Source organism: Stegodyphus dumicola, chromosome 12 (assembly GCF_044657685.1).
Source record: "Stegodyphus dumicola isolate Sdum_Otavi_A_Nest chromosome 12, ASM4465768v1".
Taxonomy (NCBI): Eukaryota; Metazoa; Arthropoda; class Arachnida; order Araneae; family Eresidae; genus Stegodyphus; species Stegodyphus dumicola.
Window position 1 is genome coordinate 69,512,790 of NC_140779.1, and position 20,399 is coordinate 69,533,188.

Consider the following 20,399-nt stretch of genomic DNA (forward strand, 5'->3'; position numbering starts at 1 on the left):
TTGCTTCGTTTCATGTGATAATACTTTCTCTTTAATTCTATTAAACAGACATAATTTCTTGTTCAGTTACAAAGTTCTGCTGTTCAAGTCCTATAATTGCTGTGTCGAGAACACCGACTAATTTGTCAATCGAAATTTTTTCGTTTTCAATAACCTCTTGTACTTTCTTCGCTATCGAAAGAGAATTATAATGACGAGGAACTTGTTTTAAATCATATCAAAGACGGAGCATATCGAGATGAAATACTACATTTGGTAAGGAATTATAAGCCAAATAAAATAAAAACATCTGCGCTGAAGATAAGGATAGTGCTGACAGAACAACTTCCAATTCATTACGTGCCCGCCGCGGCAATCACCCCGCCGAGCAGCGTGAAATTGATAAACAGATTTCGGATTTCAAAACATACTTTCGCTTTAGATCCTTTACATATTAACAAATATATATCGGAAATTCTATTTGATATAATCGAAAGTTTAGCTTACTTTTATAAAATTGCTCTTACAGTCTGCAAAAAATAATAAGCCGGATCCAATTCGAAAACAAAGGATACGCCTTTATCCATTTTTTGCAGCAGTTCCACTTTTTGTTTGATGGACATCGAAACATACTTTCGTTTTGTATGATCCTTTGGGAGCTCCAGAATCGGAAATTCCTTTTGACATAATCGAAAGTTCAAGTTTACTTTTATAGTATTGCTCTTACAGTCTGCAAAAAATAATAAGCCGAATCCAATTCGAAAATTAAGGAACAACGCAATCATCAACATTAATTGAAATAGATAATTAGATAATTTTAGCTTATACGTCCATTATGCATAAAACGCGCACGCAAAAACGTATTCTGCACTTGCGCACACTCATATGCGCAGTCGTAAAAGGTCTTACGCGCATGCGTAAACGCCTATGCGCATGTGTCAACGCGGCGCATGCGCAGAAAGTTTTTAGTTTTGAGGTCCGGATTATAGATCATTCCGAATTATGGGTGTCCGAATTAACGACTTTTGACTGTAATACTGTTTAAAATTGTTCTCATCATCTGAGTACCAGCATGAGCTAAATTTAAATGCATATCAAAAATCAATCTGAAAACAACAGGATGGTTATGATTAAGCAAAACTGCAGGATGTCAAAAATCATATCAATCCTCTTGATGAGAAACCTTTATTTTTAATTGTAAAACACCACCTTATTCAGGACAGGGATGTAAACTTGATAACATAGAATCATCCAAACTACAGAGAATGTTTCCCAATGAATTAGTGGCAATAACTTGTTTTCAACTGCTATATATTCCTTGCAAGACAAATCACCATGGATATGTTGAACTTTTGGAATTGGATTATTCTTCTTGAAGTGCAAAATCCAACCCAGCATATGCACTATGCAAATATACTTCAGGAAATGTTTATAATATTGTTACGAATTTGGTATTTAAAAAGCTAATGTTAGTTCAATTATAAATTAAATTGTTTTATTCTCCGTGCAGTGCAGCGCATGACGAATATTAAAAGAAAGCTAAGCCGGAAAATTGAAAATACAAGAGCACGTGCATTTAACATTTAATAAATATCTCTTTTTGATTTCGAGAAAGTTCCAGAACGTTCTCACGTGCAATTTAAAAATCTTATAAAAAGGAGGAAAACCTCTCAATTCGGTTAGTCAGTGATTTTAGTTAGCTTGTTGTTGTTTTACGAGTTTGTTTAGAAAACTGCTCATGTTGACTGTAGCGAATTCGCAGATTAGCTTTCTTTAGCTGTTTTGAATTAAGTTCTCTTGAACGTTTGAGTAGTTAGAAGATAATTACTGTGATATATTGTGATACTGCACAATTATTTGAGGACATTTAATCATATTTGTTGTGATAATAATAAATTTTTGTTAATTTTTCAACGGACTTGTGCATTCATTTCGTAACAAACCCGTACACACGCAACAATTTTTGGTGTCAGAAGTGGGATTTGAATGCCAATAACAAGAGCAATGGAAGAACAGTTCATGCAGTTGATATCAGTCTTTGCCTTATTTAAGGAAGAAATGAAAGAGAAGATGAAAGCTGGTCAGGAAAAGATGACAGATTCCGTTAAAGATGAGATGAAATCGGTTAAGGAAAAAATGAAAGCCTTTCAAGCTGGTCAAGAAAAGATTGAAGAAGGTCAAGAACAAATGAAAAGAGAAATTACCTATATAATAGAAAACAAATGTGAGGCTATGGAAAATAGAATGAACATGGTTGAAAATAGAGTTGGAGAAATTGAAGAAAAGGTTTCTGCTGTTCAACAACAAATTGATGATAGAGTTTCCAAAGAAGTGGATACTTTAAAGAAATTTGCAGCGACGGTAGGCAGCAATTCGGATGGTTTTAAATTTTTACCAATGCCTGCTTGTCCCTCTCTGAAAATATCTACATAAGATGGGAAGACATCCTGGCAAGTATATAAGACGCAATTTTCTATAGTGGAAGCGAATAGATGGAATTCCCAAGCTAAGGCCAGTCATCTTGCCGCTTCTTTGAGAGCAGACGCAGCGGATATCCTGCAGACTCTTCCTGAAAACCAGAGATTAGACTTTGAAGCTCTATCCGGCGCATTGGAGCTGCGCTTTGGAGAGAAGTGTTTAAATCTACAGCAGGCTTCAACTAAAATCCTGTCAGCAGAAGCCTACCGAAACACTTCAGGAGCTCGCCACGGATGTTGAAATGCTGTCACATCACGCCTTTTCGGAGTGCCTGACAGAAACAAGAGAAATCGTGTCACTGCAATATTTCATTGATGGCATCCAGGACCCTGAAATACAGAAAGCACTGCAAGTGGCGGATGTTAAAGATTTGAAAAGCGCTTTACTGTACACCAAGAAATTTGAGGCAGCCCAGCAAGCCACCCATCGAGACCGCCACACAGTCAGAGCTGCTCAAGTCCAGGAGCCAGGGGATCAAGTCACTGCTCGTCTAGACGATTTAACTATACAAATAAACGCCTTGAGATGGAATATTGGTGACAAGAAACTGACCGTAAGGTGTTGGAAATGTGGTACTGAAGGGCACATACGACGGCATTGCAGAACACCCCAGGGCACGGACAATGAAGCGGATGATTTGATAAGACCAGTGAATACCTTGAGACAGAATACTGGTGAGAAGAAACCAACCCTAAAGTGCTGGAACTGCAGGGTTGAAGGCCACATACGAAGGAACTGCAGAACACCCCAGGGCAGGGAAATTGAGACCATTTCTCAGCAACGACACAGGAAACAAATTTAATGACCATATCAAGGAACGGAGTTTGCCAGATAATGAAAAACCTTGTTTTAAAACGCTCATGATTTCTACAGTGAGTGGCAACAGTATTGGACTGTCCATCAATGGGCATATCGATGGAGTTCCTTGCAATATGATCATTGACACAAGAGCTAATGTTACCATCATTAGGAAAGATTAAGCTGAACAGTTTAAAGATAAACTTATTTGGATGTCATCCTGTGTTACCCTTCAGACTCCGTCTGGTGACAAGATCGACATAGCTGGGAAGTTAAACCTGAACATCACGTTTGGAAGTGCCGCCCACCATCACACGGCATATGTGGCGGATATTACAGATCCATGCATTCTTGGACTGGACTTTCTAAGGAAATACAATTTTTCCTTAGACTTCAAAAACAATAAACTGCTTTCAGGATCTGAAGACATGACTATCCATCCTCAGAAGGGATCCTCACCTGGAAATGCCGACGCTTTGGCCGAAAGAACCAGCTCGAGAAGCTGCTGAAATCATGGTAGGGTCGAAAAGAAATGAAAGACTACCAGCTATTCTCCATCTCAGATGCTCTTCGGTTGAGACCTTCGTCTGTCTCGTGACAGCCTGTTTGGTCACCCTACGGATGCGCCTTCATCGCCTGAGGAACACATCCAAAATGATCAGGCCCGGTTTGAAGTGATGCACAACTTTGCACGAAAGTGAGTCAACTTGGCGATGGAGAAAGTGAAGACGAGATACGACACGAGAGCTACTAGACACAGATTCAACAAAGGAGACAAGGTGTGGTTGTGGAACCTGATTTGACGAAAAGGAGGCAGGCTTAAATTACAGTCACCTTGGGATGGTCCGTACATGGTCCTAAACAGGCTGAATGACCTTGTAGTTCAGATCTGTAAGTCATCGAACTCTACACCTAAAGTCGTTCATTACGACAGGTTAGCTCATTACTATACATAGTACATAGTGTAAATAATTGTAAATAGTGTAAGGCCATGGTCCGTTTTGTTTCTTAATGTGTATTTAGCATTTGATAACATTTGATTTGTTTCAGTTATTGCATTTACTGTTCATGTTGTTTGTTATTTTAATGCAATTTTTATTATTGCATCTATGCCTTAGTTGTAAGTTTGGCTTCCTGTCCAGGGATTATACTGCCCGGGACATGCAGTCCTTGGGAAGGGGGAAGTGTTACGGATTTAGTATTTCTGTTATTCTTAAAAACACTAAATTACATTTAGAATGTACAGAAAAAGTGGCTAATTTTATTTCTTTAGTAATATGAACATTCCAAAGAAATATGAAATATATATAGTAAAGGCTGGTTACAGAGCTGATGTGAAAGAATTTTTAGACTTTAGTGACACACCGAACAACAAAATCTAGAAATGGCAAAACTTTTAGAATTTAGAGCAGGCATTGGAAGCAGAATTTAGAAAGGCACTAGGCAGCAGAATTTAGGATCCACAGATGGGAAAATGCATAGCACCAGCTCTGTGTACGATGCATTTAGACACATTAGATGAATCTTTTAAATTGTAAGTTTCCAATTTCTTTATTAATAAAAAAATCCCTTTCTATAATGCCTGCCCATGTGATAAGCTTAGAAGCATTTTTGATATTTTCCATGCTTCTGTCTAGTGAAAAGTAGAGAAAATAAAGGCAAGATAAAAATATTACGATTCTAGTATCAGAAGTAAAACATTCAAATATTATGTTTTCATTGTTCTTCCAGACGTTCTCCAAAAAGTAAGAAATTCATTGCAAACTTTCTGTAAAATACATCCATTACATGTTGATACCATGCAGACATTTTTCATTTTGTCACATATTTCTCGAATCTTATAGAATCGTGGGTCTATAAATCTTGCCTTCAAATCATTCTAAACTTTCCAAGCTGCAATGTCTAAAATCCTATAGAAAAGGCCAGAAATATTCTAGGGGGTGAAAAAGGGGGTGGGGAAGGGAAAAGTATAAAATAAATTTTATAGAGAAATGTGATGCACATTCTGAGGATTTTGAATATTCTGAGACAATTACATGGGAAAAACTCTTACTATGAAAAAATTAAAAACAAGACATTTTTAATTAATTACATAGCTAATTTTGCTTTTGCTTGCACTTTATAGCATTATACCTTGTTTATTTTTCAGATTCAAAACATCGTATAATAAGTTGCCAAACTGAAACTTTATAATATGACAGAGAAAAATAAAAATGTTTTATTTTAATGTTATTTTTTAAATATAATTTCAATATATTACCATTATTTTAATGAAATTTATCAATGTTACGTTGTTTAAAAAAAAAAATCACTGAAAAATTCTGAGATCTCGGAATTAAAATGTTTCTATAGAAACTAATCTTAAAATCACCAAAATGTTCAAAAGTTATCAAATTTAGAACTGTTTAATAAAAGCATTCACATCCCCAAAAGCGAAAAGTTGTTTAAGAGCTCTTTATTAGAAAAAATGAATTAGGAAATGCTTATGTTTCACTTCTTGCTTAGAAAGTCGAATATCCCATTATTTATATTAGAAATAGAAACAAATTATAACTCATGAACCCATTCAAATGATAATCACATATACAGCAGTGAATCGCCAAAAATATTCCTCCAAAATGCTAATTCACACTCAAAATGGCAGTCGTAAAACAGACAGAAATTTCAGATGATTAAAATTAAGGACCTTCTGCTGATTTCGGCCAAAATTAAGGACTTTTAAGGACCAAAAATCGATTCAAAAAAATCTAAGGACTTTTAAGGACCGTACGAACCCTGTAATATAATATGGCAAGATATAATATACTCATATTAAGAAAAATATCTCTTAAATATACAATAGGTAAACAGAATTATTAAACTAAATGTAATATAATTGCATTATATGTTTCAGTTGCTACACCTAGAGATTCTAACACCCTCTAATGAGATTCTAATCTGTCATACAAACTTGAAAGATAAGAAGTAGAATTTGTCATGCTATTTTGAATGACTAATGAAAACAGTTCTCCGATATAAACTTCCATAAATAAACCTTTTTTTGCCAAATCTTAATCTTAAAGTTTCCATCACCTTTCAATAATTGTCTGCAGTTGCAGGATAACTATCTATCTATTCCCTAGGGTGGAAATTTATCACTGTTAATTGTATAAGATTTTGATAGGACCTACAGTATCTTCCTGCATTTTCTTAAATAAGGTAACTATTAATAGTGGCAATTATTCTCTAATAATTACATCAAATTTCTTTAACACAATTTGCAGAAATACAAATATCCATTTTTGAGAAATATTTATGCCATCAGAAGAATTTAATAAACTAACAATATCAGTTTTTTTTTCTCTTTTTTTTTTTTTTAATCTAAAATTATCTTAAAATAATTAGTTAAATACTGTTGAACAGACCTATTTCGAAGCTCTTTTGTTTCGGTAGCTTTTAATATCATATCCATTACTTGACTCTCCAAGTTTTGCAATTCTTCACATTTCTTCCATAAATTAAATAATAAAATTTGAAATTTTTATTACACTTTAATAATATCCTCATGATCATCTTTGTTGATGTCTTCGTACATTTCATTAATATTCTTGTAAACGAACTTCTTGCCGCTTTCCTCTATTTCATGATCTTTCCCATGTTTACTAGCAATGTCCTGCTGTCACAGTTGCCAGATATATTGGAAACTATGGTCATTCGTTTTAACTAAATAAACTCTACTGAGTCATGTTACGTGACCCCCCCCAAATCCTCAAAGGAGAAATAAATTATATATCACTACCTCAAGAGAAAAGAATACACTGCTGCTACAGTAGCTGAAAAGGTGTCAAAAGGTATGGCTTGTCAACAGCTAACAAACAGTTACAAAGTTCCACTGTTCAAGTCCTTGTAGTTGCCATGCCAATTCCCACTAAATTGCAATTCTAAATTTTTTTGTTCTCAAAAACATCTCTCTGATTTCTTCATTCTGTCACGATAGTGATATTTTTTGGATTTAGAATCATACTACAGATTTCACCATTTGTAAGCTGTTTGATTATTGGGGCATTGTCATCCTAATTGGATTATTTCTTTTATATTATTTTCATTCATTACCACTTCTCCACATTTCTTCACAAATTCCATTAACTGAAAAATTGTAGTTTGTTTTTTATCTGAAAAACCTTCAAATTCTTGGCTATCTTTATAAAGCCTAGTTAGCACCTGTTATAAGTCGTTAATTCGGACACCCATAATACGGACCTCAAACTTTCTGTGCATGTGTTGCATTTACGCGTGCTGAAAGACCCTTGTGCTGAAAGACCTATACGGCTGCAAATATGCGTGTGCGCATGCGCATAATATGTTTACTCATGCGCGTTTAATGTATAACGGACGGTATAAGCTAAGCTAAAATTATCTAATTCAGTTAATAATGCAGATTGCGTTGTTCCTTAATCTTCGAATTGGATCTGGCTTATTATTTTTTGCAGACTGTTAGAGCAATTTTATAAAAGTAAGCTTGAACTTTCGATTATGTCAAATAGAATTTCCAATATATATTTACTAATATGTAAAGGATCTACAAAGCGAAAGTATATTTCGAAATCCGAAATCTGTTTATCAATTTCACGCTGCTCTGCGGCCGGGGGAGGGGGGGGGAGAACGTCACGGTGCGCAATGAACTGGAAGTTGATCTGTCAGCACTATCCTTATCTTCAGGGCAGATGTTTTTATTTTATTTGGCTTATAATTCCTTACTAAATGTAGTATTTCATCTCGATGTACTCCGTCTTTGATATGATTTAAATCAAATTCCTCGTCATTATAAATATCATGAATACACATCAAGTAGTTTTCTGGTTGCAATTTTCTAATTTCGACTATGCGCGTGTTGAAAGAAATGTTTAATAAAGTAAACAAATAAATATTAAGCTTTTTCTTTTTGTAAATTTTGATACCCTTTAGATCATAATTGTTCTTTATTTCATAAATTATGGTTTCATATTTTTAATTTTGTAATTTCTGCATGCCATTTTTCCAGATTTAAACTGATGATCTATAATCCGGAATCGCCGAAGTCTCGATGAGTCCGGATTAATGACTTTTGACTGTACACTATTGGCAATGTAACATGAGATTCGTGACTAAAGATATGTTTTCTTTCTAACTTGTGCTGAAAGTTAAGCTTTATTACATTACTTTAGTTATATGCTTTGTTTTCCATGTATGCTTTTAAATTTCTCCCCATCAACACACTCAATACTTCAGAATGTAGTTAGCTAAATCTGTAACTGTCACCAAATGTAATGTCAACATAAGAGGTTGCCATGTTGCTTGGTACTCTTACACCAAACAATTAATATTACTAATATTAAATTTTTTCCCCAATGTTTTAGGCATCGATGCACAAGTCATTTCCCAAACTGCTACCAACTGATAGACATGTGGTGATGAAAGTAAATAAATAAATGATTTTCCAGGTTGGTATCAGGGTTGTAAGTCATTCTGCAGTTGTAAAATTGGGGATGAACTTAGATAGAGTGTTTTGGTTTAAGAATTATGTGGAGCAAAAAGCCAGCCATGGAGTCAAATTATTGATTATACAGATTTGTGGTAATAAATGATTGTGTTTTTCTCATCATGGAGGTGTTTCATTTAATACTGAAGTAATATTAAGAATAAGAATCTCCATGTGCTTTATTATCAAAAAATGTCTACTACATTAAGTATATACTAAAGTGAGATGCTACCCTCAGAATCTAATTCTTTCTCCTTTTACTCCAAAATTTCTTTTAAAAAAGTGCTGGTGGTCCAGATATCAGATCATTACAGATTTTATACTTTGTACTATATGCAGATTCAAAGGGTAAGTATTAGCACAAAAAATTAAACAACTTAAAGCATGTACAATAAGCCCTCAGGAATATTAGTGACAAACTAATCAATTTAAAAACAAAATATATATTTTAGAATAATTTTTATAAACATTTACACTGTCATTGTAATCAGTGAAGGATATTTCTCACACCACAATTTAGACTGGTGGAAAAAATTAAAAGAACAACTACAAAAAGATACTATAATTCTATTAAATATTGATTCTATTAAATGAAGTATAATGAAAGGTAGCATGTTAATAGCTCAGGTCATCACCATCACATGGTCCAGCAAAATTCACTTTTGATACAAACTGAAAAACTTGTTTAAATTTATGAAAATAATAAGAAGAATATAAAAAATAATAAAACATAAATCTAATACACCTTTTTGCAAAACTTTTATTTATATTCCAAGTCTAATCATTTCTTCAAGTTGCTTATGTGCTATTATTTATATCAGGTTGTAACGAAAGTTTCCTGTCATCGCAAATATTGTCTGAGCAAACAGTTAGCATTGGCATGTTTAATCATATTTTGTCAAACGATTTTGGACATTTGAAAGAAAGAGACTTGCTTTAGAAAGTCGTGTTGTGAAATTTGTAAGAAAGTATCATTATCACTAAATATAAGGAACTATCACGCTACCAGATTAGAATTATCATTTACTTCCAGTTCCATTACAAAAAGGCAACTATAGAATGTTATGAAATCATGTGTATAGCTTATTACCAGTATAATTTTTAAAATAAAATTAAATAAAATTCATTTTATATTGGTATTACATTGATAGAATAAATTTACACCAGTTTTCAATAATTCAAGACTATCAGATTTCTATAATTTTTACTTTATTAACTAAAATTAAATAACTACTGGTACTTGGATTGAAATGGATAACCTGCTGATCTTGCACAGCTGTACTATGCTTGGATGTATGCTGGTAAACATACATTTTAGATTGGCACATACAAGTTGATTTCGATACTTTGTTTTTATTCGAATTATTAATAAAAACCCTTTTCCACACAGATACACAGAAGCAAATTGAATTATAATTTTTAAAGTACAATTGTACAGTTCAATATATTTCCTTTTTAATGTTAATGAGTTCCAGAAATTAACCATCCTTCTGTTAGAAATTAATTTTTTTAAGTCCAATATCATTTCAGTATCATTAACTGTTCTCTTTCATTCAATGACAGTTTGTTACTTTCAGTATCACAATAGAAAGAATCATGAAAATTCATTATATTTAGCACTTTGAAATAAGTTTTAAACCATGACCTGAGTTTGTTTGTTTCAATATGCAAATGTAAGCCATCGCATAACTTGATACCTTTTGATTGTATACATCACCTCTGAAATGTTATAAACATACTGCAGACGTATGAAAGCATTTGCAAATTTGTTTCTGACTTATTTTTGATACAGCTAGCAAAAGACAATAGCCATTTCTAAAATGGTGAATAATTCTATACAAAGAACAAAATAATTTTATACCAAGAACAATCAATCAAAAAAGCAAGAAACATTGGTAATAAAATATTGCTATTTTTCAAGAAATCTTTCTTTTTCGCACTGTTGTTCTCCCCAAGTACACAGTAATATGTTTTCACTTCGAAAACATTAAAGAACAGCATAAACTCTGCCTTGTACATCAGCACTGCACTCCATAAATATAGACATGGGGTAGATAGATGCACACCTGGATTGCCAATACTTTTTTTTTTTTTTCCTTTTCAAATACCATGGATTACCATGTATATATTTTGGCAACTGCTTTTCCTCATGAATACTTCTTCATGATTTCTTGTTGGAGATGCAGATAATCAGAAAGTATCCCTAATTCTTTTCCAGTAACAATATAATTTTCTACTAAAAATTATTATTAGTATTTTCTACTAAATAACTGAAAGCTACTATTTCCTACTAAATATGCTGGAAATGGTAAAAAATGGCTCTGTGAATACAAAAGTCCCACAGGTAATTGTTTCTTCTATTATTGTTTTGTCAGTCATAGTTCATCATATATTTCCACTAATACACTTTTTTTTAATGGTAAAATTCCATAATTTTGAAAATAATCTACTGCCTGCTGTTCTGTAAAACAGGTTCAAAATCATAATCACTTTTTACAAAATGAAAGGAAAAATACAGCAATAACAGTTAATTTATATCCTTTTTTATAAAAACTAAACATGGTTTATCGAGAATCAACTGGAGTTACATCAAACGAAGGCATATTTGTTATGAGCGTGTTGGTACATCATGCTTATCCATAATTGGCACTACATCATGCTGCGTGGCAACAGTTTCATAGCCAATGGGATAATATGTAAGTACAGTCAAAAGATTTATTACATTATTTTTATTATACATGTGGGTTTATGCAATTTATACAAATAAAATACTCAAAAGCCACAGTAAAAGCTCATAAAACACATTAGTAAGCAAATAGTTTCAAACTTACCTATGCATTTGTTCTTAACTTTTCTTAACCTTTCAATATTAACTCCAGAAAGTGCTAATTTAGCTTGACGTTTTATCAAACTGTAAGCAAGATATTCTCCAATGCCACTTGATGCACCAGTAATCCAAACTACTTGATTCCAGAGCAATTCTAAGAATAGAATTCAAATAAAAAGAGTGTTGTAATGCAACATAATATAATACAATATATTAATATGAACACAGTAAATAGATTATTCACATATACATATAATCTTTAAAATAAAAATACAACCTACTAGTTCCTACTTTTTTAAAATTTTTCTAACACACATACTAAAATTTCAACACATAGCAAATAAAATCCACCTTGAAGCAACACTGATAACAATGCTAGAATGCTATAAAAATATGGGTTAAAAATGTTTTCTTTTTAAACTGGACGCCATGCTTAGTAGCCAGAATCGGAAAACTTAACTGCCTACTCTATGTGGCATCAACTTAAAATGTTGAAGATTTATGCACTAGGGTCCTCAAATAAAATTTAAAAAAAAAAAAAAAAAAAACACCCACTATGTTGAATGTCACAGAATGATAATCTATCATCAAATACATTATTTCACCAATACGTTTAATGAAGAAGTGTTATTTATATTATTGCATTCAATGAAGAACTAAATCCCCCCCCCCAAATATTTAATGTAAACACTTAAATAATTCAAATGAAAGAAAGACATGCCAACGTAAAACTTAAAATTAAGCAACAATGCAATACGTGGCATAGATTTTAAATAAAACTCTATCAATATCGAGGGCAGTCACAAATCCTTCTTCTACAGAAGTGAAAAAAATTCTGCAAAGAAGTAGCATGTGATGATCATATCAAAAATTCATTTCATTTCAGGATAACTGTTACCATAAATCTTTTTTGCTTGTTTGCTTCTCCATGCTAAACATGTTACTCTAAGCACAAAATGGATTCTTTTTCTCATTCATGCCATCATTCCATTTCATCCTTCTAGCAGTCACAAAATTGCATACATTCTATAGAAGTTCAACAATTTCTCACCTATGAGTAAAAATTCTTGTTTGATTCTTCAAGATTCCATCTCTGATTTTAATTCTTAGAAAATTTATAACATATTTTGTCTATGTAGTTTGAGGTACATCGGCTAAACTAAAGAGGCATTAAAATTTGTATCTAGAAGAACAAAACTTATATTCAAATACAGACATAAACAAATCTTCAATAGCTAACCATAGTTGGAAACTTAATCACAATTTTGACTTTGATGCTGTGAAAGTTATCTATAAAACTTCTTTAAATATCTAAAAACTCCAGTTGGTGAACTGGATTACCTTGAAGTTTTTCACATTAAAAAAATTTTATCTTCTTCAGTTAATAGCATTAACTCCAATCCAGTTTGCCTTTTTAATACTTTTAAAATTCTGATACCTTAATTTTTTATGTTTCATTACTATTTTTCTCAGCACATAGCACTACATTCATGTTTGCTTTGCTCTGCCCATTGTTTTTTCATATAAACACAGTTAACATTTCTCCCTTTTCAAAAGTTGCATGGAAGCAAAGGATTTTCCCTGAAGTTTTTGGAATGATGCTGGTGTGTTGATTACTTCAATTGGATATATTTCTCTTCGTCCTTCCAGATTTCGACTAACATTATGGTATTTCAACTTATGAACTTAACTCCAAATTTATTTGATACACTCTCTATCAAGCAACTCAAAGAAGTTCATCTGAAAGTTGGAAATAAAATTAATTTTTTACTTATATTACCAATTAATAATGAAGTTAATGCTAAACTTACATATTTACAAGCAATATTGGATTCACCATCAGATTATTAATCTTCAAAGTCTAAATATTTCAGTTCAAGATAATATACAATACCAAATAATTTTTCTGTCACAATGAGCTCCTTCAGCCGCAATTTCCAAAGATGAGTGGAAATTTCTAAAAAATTCCCTCAATATAGTGAGTAACAATCTGAACATTCCAGAAAATTTTCAAAACAATCATTTTTCACTCTTATGTCCAATAATGATATGGATTACACAAATACCAATAATGACTCAGATTTTGAACAACCTACCAAAATAGCAGAGAAAAATTTCCCCTTTTGTGATAACAATACACAGAGCAAAATACACTGGTGTGCAATAATTAAGGACGAAGTCGAAAAATTAGCATATCAGCTGAACGAAGAGGCAGAGCGGACAGAAAGACCAATCAGGAGATTAAGTAAGGTGATGTACGGTAGCACATGCGCAGATATGCAGGTAGACGTAATGGAGGAGTGTCTGAGTAGTATAAAGCATGCTGTCGGTGTAAGCTCAGTATTTCTGGCAAAGAGATTGCATGCCGTATAGCAGTTAAAACCACACCGAGTTGTTGCCTCAGCGAGAAATGGCGAATAATCAATCTGTTAGACGACATCTGGATGCTTTTACCCGAGGTCGAATCATTGGGAAGTTGGAGGAAGGCCGCAGTGTGACAAGTGTGACTGCAGAGTTCGGAATTGCTCACAGCATCATTTCACGACTTTGGAGACAATTTCAAACTACAGGAACAGCTATCCGGGGGTTTAGTAGTGGTCGTCCACGAGGAACCACACCCGCAGATGACCGGTATATTGCCTTACAGGCCAGAAGAAACAGGCGGCAGACAGCGGGAGAAATCGCTAGACACACGACACAGGCGACTGGACGACCGATATTGCGTTTTACCATGGCCAGAAAACTGCACGGTGGTGGTTTGTTTGCACGACGCCCTGTACGGTGTGTACCTCTAACGCCTGCCCATCGGAGAAAGTGTTCTCTGTGGTGCCGGGAACACCAGAATTGGAGAGACAATGAATGGGGACAAGTACTCTTTACAGATGAGAGCAGATTCAGTCTGAGTAGCGATTCTCATCGCATACTCATCTGGAGAGAGCGGGGAAGCCGCAATCATCCCTCGAACATCATTGAAAGGGACAGGTATGGAGGTGGCGGTGTTCTCGTTTGGGGAGGCATCATGCTTGGGAGTCGTACAGACCTTCACATCTTCGACGCAGGTTCAGTCAATGGGACCCGTTATTGTAACGAGATTCTTCTTCCATATGTGCATCTTTTTAGAGGCGCTATGGGTCCGCAGTTCCTTTTCATGGATGACAATGCACCGTGTCATCGCACAGTAGCTGCCGAACAGCTCTTAGAGAGTGAGGATATTAAACGTATGGATTGGCTGGCACGATCTCCAGATCTCAATCCCATCGAGTATGTATGGGATTTTCTAGGCAGACGCTTGGCAGCTCATACCTTACCACCAGTAACGATTCCGGAGCTTCGATTAGCGCTGCAAGACGAATGGGCAGCAATGCCTCAACAACTCATTGACACAATAAATGACAAATGCCTCAACAACTCATTCTCAGCATGGGCAGACGCTGTGAAACCTGCCTAGCAGTCAGGGGAGATCATATCCCCTATTAAAGACCGGATGTTTCTTGCTGGACACCCATCACAGGGATGTTTCGGCCTTCAGTCGCATTGCGCTCCATGCTACTTTTTCAATAAAGCTTCTTTTTATCCCTCTGATTTCTCTTTTAGTAAGTGTTGCTTACATTACTCATGTCCTTATGTATTGGGGATATTACGGTATTAAACGTGTTGATTTGGAAAGCTTTTGTACAAAGTTATATTGAAAAACCCCTCTCGTCCTTAATTTTTGCACACCAGTGTAGTCTGCACTTAAAGAACAACTAACAAGATTGAAGTAGGAAAAATTGAAGGGTAACTCACAGGTGGTCAGTTAAAAAAAAATGAGCTTTTGACATAATGACTATTGCAAAATGCAAAGCTTTTTTCTAATAAGGTTTCCTTTTTGTATGTGGTGTTGGTGGGGTTCAAAACTTTAAAGCTTATATGCATTGAACACATGACAGACACTTTCAAACACAAATGATAGACAAACAGACATACGAGATTAAAATCAAAGGAAAGACATAAAATTTAAAGAACTGATAAGATGCTGAAAATATGCAACTATATAAACATCAGATAATAATCTCAAATAAAAAATAAGACTAAAATCAACAAACATGAGATATGTTAAAATATATATTATTGAAACATCAAGACACAGCATGAAAAATCAAATCAAATTAAATAATAAACACCTGTCTCAGATACTGAAACAAATTGCCATTTGCCTCTTTCCCAATCATACGGTCAAGAGACAAGTCACATTTCTTAAAATGTTTGAGTCAAAATCTTTTGAGCTGACATTACAACATTACAATTAGGGCAAATCAGTTCACTCTCTGATTTCAGTAAATACAGTCAAAAGTCGTTAATTCGGACACCCATAATCCGGAATGATCTATAATCCGGACCTCAAAGCTAAAAACTTTCTGTGCATGCGCTGCATTGGCACATGCGCACAGGCATTTTACGCGTGCACTTAAGACCTTTACTACTGCGCATATGCGTGTGCGCAAGTGCAGAATACGTTTTCGCCTGCGCGTTTAATGTATAATGGATGGTGTAAGCTAAAATTATCTAATTATCTATTTCAGTTAATGTTAATGATTGCGTTGTTCCTCAATCTTCGAATTGGATCCCACTTATTATTTTTTGCAGACTGTACGAGCAATTTTATAAAAGTAAACTTGAACTTTTGATTATGTCAAATAGAATTTCCGATGCTGGAACTTCCAAAGGATCTACAAAACGAAAGTATGTTTCGATGTCCGACAAACAAAAAGTGGAATTGCTGCAAAAAATGGATAAAGACAAGAAGAATGTGACAGAGAGGTTAGTGAAAACGAAAAAATTTCGATTGACAAGTTAGTCGGTATTCTCAGACCAGCAATTAACAGGACTTGAACAGCGGAACTTTGTTACTGAACAAGAAATTATGTCTGTTTACAGAATTAAAGAGAAAGTATTATCACATAAAACGAAGCAACTTAAACAACTTACATTGAAAGAAATATTTAATAAAGTACACAAATAAATATTAAGCTCTTTTTTTTTTTTTTTTTTTTTGTAAATTTTGATACCCTTTAGATCATAATTGTTCTTTATTTCATAAATTACGGTTTCATATTTTTAATTTTAGAATTTCTGCATGCCATCTTACGAGATTTAAACTGATGATCTATAATCCGGAATCTCCGAAGTCCCGACGAGTCCGGATTAACGACTTTTGACTGTAATTGTGAGTAATCTGCAAGTGACCAATTCTAAAGAGAGTTAACAAGACTTTCTCCTTTCGGGTCTTAGAGGCCTACCAACATTCAAATTTAGGTCTGAATAATGTGAACTTGTTATCTAACTGGATATTCCTGAATTGGGGCCATTTAACCAATATTCTTTGCTAATGGCATTATATAGGATGACTCCATTCAAAAAATGAACTGCAGACTTTGCTGTAATATCTGCCAGCTTGTTGCCTTTTATACTTACAAGCCCGGGAACCCAGCACTGAAGGATATTATACTCGCGGCTCTTTAATTTCAGATTCAACCTCAAGATATCAACAATGATGGGATTCCGAGTATTAGAAATATGATTCTACAAATTTTAGTGCACTACATAAGTCAATATATATCACAAACCTTCTTTGACATAGCTTAGAATCGTTTAAATCTGAGGTGAGGACTAAGCGGGCATCATATTCTCTTCTACCTTTCATGTAATCTTCAAAAACAAGAGATGCACCAACATGTCTTACTGCTTTCAACTCATCTGCAAATATGGAAATTTAGCTAGTGTATTTTTGTCTGTGCTGAAAAATGGTACAAATACCTTTTAATTAATGATTTTATTTCCTATTGTAAGCTGCCCAACCAGTATAGTGGTTAGGTTCAAATCCCGAAGGAGGCACACATGCTTGTAAATGTATAGAGTCGGTTCGGCATGGCGGCACTCTAAATATGCGACGAGTCGAAATTCCTCTTGTGTGGTTTGGTAAAACGGAGAGGGAAGGGAGATCCTGAGACCCGCCTCCACCGGCGTGTTCTCCATCAAAATTGGGGGGCGAACTGAATCGCACAGTCAACTGAATGGTGCTCAAGGCTGTTGTCAACAGCAGGTGTATTCTAGCGCTCCTTGCCACGAGATAGTTCATAGGCTTGGGCTGACTACGTCAGACAAGAGAGCATAAGCAACATTTCCATTGTATCTTGCAACCTGTATGGCAACAGTTTTTATTTTTCTATTTCTGGCAACGTTTTCAGTAGTTGTCACTGTGCTTACCTTATCATATATATTTTACCATGTTCATAATCATTTTTGTGCAAAATATGCTAATCCAGATGAATCTGTGATTACCTACTTGTCTCTATACATACATTACATTCTAATAGGTTATGGACCCAATGCTTTAAATGTGCAGGGAAAAAAATTGGAAGCGAAGTGGAGATAAAAGTTAGCGGCAGTTCTTTAGCCTTACGAGTCAGCTGATTTGTTCACAAAAATGGAAGCTGCAAAAATATACGCCATTATGCAGGAAAACTGATTGGCCTATTTGGCCATATCAAATTATGTTCATATTAAATTAACATGAAGATGCTTTAAAAGTTGTGGAAGGAAAACTGAATAAGCCGTTGCAGCCAGATCAAGCCACCGCCAAAGAGATTCGAAAGAAATACAGAGATGACATGAAGGTTTATAATAAAGCCAATAATTTCGCTATGATGGTTCTTATAAACTCCATGACTAGAGATACAGTCAAAAGCATTACAGTATTACAGTCAAAAGTCGTTAATCCGGACGTCCATAATCCGGAATGTTCTATAATCCGGAACTCAAAGCTACAAACTTTCTGCACATGCGCATAATACCTTTACACATGCGCTTATGCGTTGACGCATGTGCATAATACCTTTACGCATGCACATAATACGTTGATGTTTAAGGTATAATGGACAGTATGAGCTAATCTAAAATTATCTAATTATCTATTTCAGTTAATGTTGCAGATTGCATTGTTCCTTAATCTTTGAATTGGATCTGGCGTATTATTTTTTGCAGACTGTTAGAGCAATTTTATAAAAGCTTGAACTTTCGATTATGTCAAAAGGAATTTCTGATTCTGGAGCTGCCAAAGGATCTACAAAGCGAAAGCATGTTTCGATGTCCATCAAACAAAAAGTGAAATTGCTGCAAAAAATGGATAAAGGCATATCCTTTGTTTCTCTAACCATTCTGAAATCTTTATCAATTTCACGCTGCTCTGCGGGGGGGGGGGGACGCCGCAGCGTGCAGTGAATTAGAAGTTGATCTGTCAGCACTATCCTTATCTTCAGGGCAGATGTTTTTATTTTATTCGGCTTATAATTCCTTACTAAATGTAGTATTTATTCTCGATGTACTCCGTCTTTGATATGATTTAAATCAAATTCCTCATCATTATAAATATCACGAATACACATTAAATAGTTTTCTGGTTGCAATTTTCTAATTTCGACTATGCGTAATGTACGCTTTACGCATGCGTGCGTTGAAAGATATGTTTAATAAATTAAACAAATAAATATTAAGCTTTTTTTTTTTTTTGTAAATTTTGATACCCTTTAGATCATAATTGCTCTTTATTTCATAAATTACAGTTTCATATTTTTAATTTTATAATTTCTGCATGCCATCTTACCAGATTTAAACTGATAATCTATAATCCGGAAAAACCGATAATCCGGAATTGCCGAAGTCCTGACGAGTCTGGATTAAAGACTTTTGACTGTAATAGTAAAATTACCCTGAGAGAAACATATCTGACTTTTCCGAGATTCGTGATCAGTCAGAACCTCAACATTTCTGGATTTTATATAAATTGTTTATTTTTTAGCTAGGATCTGGAAGTGCAGATTTACATCATTCTGGATATTGGATGTTCTATATTTCTGACTTCGGTTGATCTTTACATTATGGTAACTTGGCGTTTTTTGGCGACCAACTCTCCTACAGCAACCCTCTATTTTTGTTTCCCGCCGCCATTTTGTCTTCACGAAGTAAAGACATGTTTCTTTTCTTTTTATCTACTGAACACTTCTTCCAACAATCTACTAGCCGAATTACACTTATGCTAGAAATTTTATCTAACAAAACTGCTTAATTATGACAAATATTCACTGCAAAATTGGGAAAAAGTACACAATACCATACTCCTTACGCGTTTTTCAAAATAACACATACACATAAACCATGTACACGCCGACTTATTTTTACTTAAAAAAAAAATCCCAGAATTGCACAAAAATGGCATTGCGCACACTCTTCACTATATCCATGTACACTGCTTTTTTCTCATAAATTAGAAATATTTCACGAAAATACATGACAATTTTCTCAATCTTTAAACCCGGTAAAAAGAACATATATGAAATTACCTGATCGTGAAAAAGTATTTACCCTTTCCAAATATAAACATTTCCACATATAAAATATCCAAAAACTTTTACCTCTAAATCATCTATTACATTATACACATCACCAACGAATTCATACCGCAAGCATTACAAATACTTAGTATCAAATATTTAAATTATTTCCATGCACGTTTACTTCAACTTAAACGTGTACCAAATTCCTACAAACATAAAATTCACAAAATAACTATCATTTAATTAAAATATCACTAAACCATGTACACGTCGACTTATTTTTACTTAAAAAAACATCCCAGAATTGCACAAAAATGGCATTGCACACACTCTTCACTATATCCATGTACACTGCTTTTTTCTCATAAATTAGAAAAATTTCACAAAAATACATGACAATTTTTTCAATCTTTAAACCCGGTAAAAAGAACATATATGAAATTACCTG

General features: G+C 34.1%; 1 protein-coding gene across 1 annotated transcript in view; it reads right to left on the reverse strand.

Annotated features, from left to right (window-relative positions):
* The window catches only part of LOC118198734 (dehydrogenase/reductase SDR family member 7-like), a 65,649-nt gene that overhangs the window by 40,219 nt on the left and 5,031 nt on the right, over window positions 1–20,399 (reverse strand). Inside the window, exon 2 of the mRNA XM_085806536.1 lies at window positions 11,584–11,733. Within this exon, the coding sequence (XP_085662662.1) occupies window positions 11,584–11,733 (150 nt within the window). The remainder of the gene's footprint in view (window positions 1–11,583; window positions 11,734–20,399) is intronic.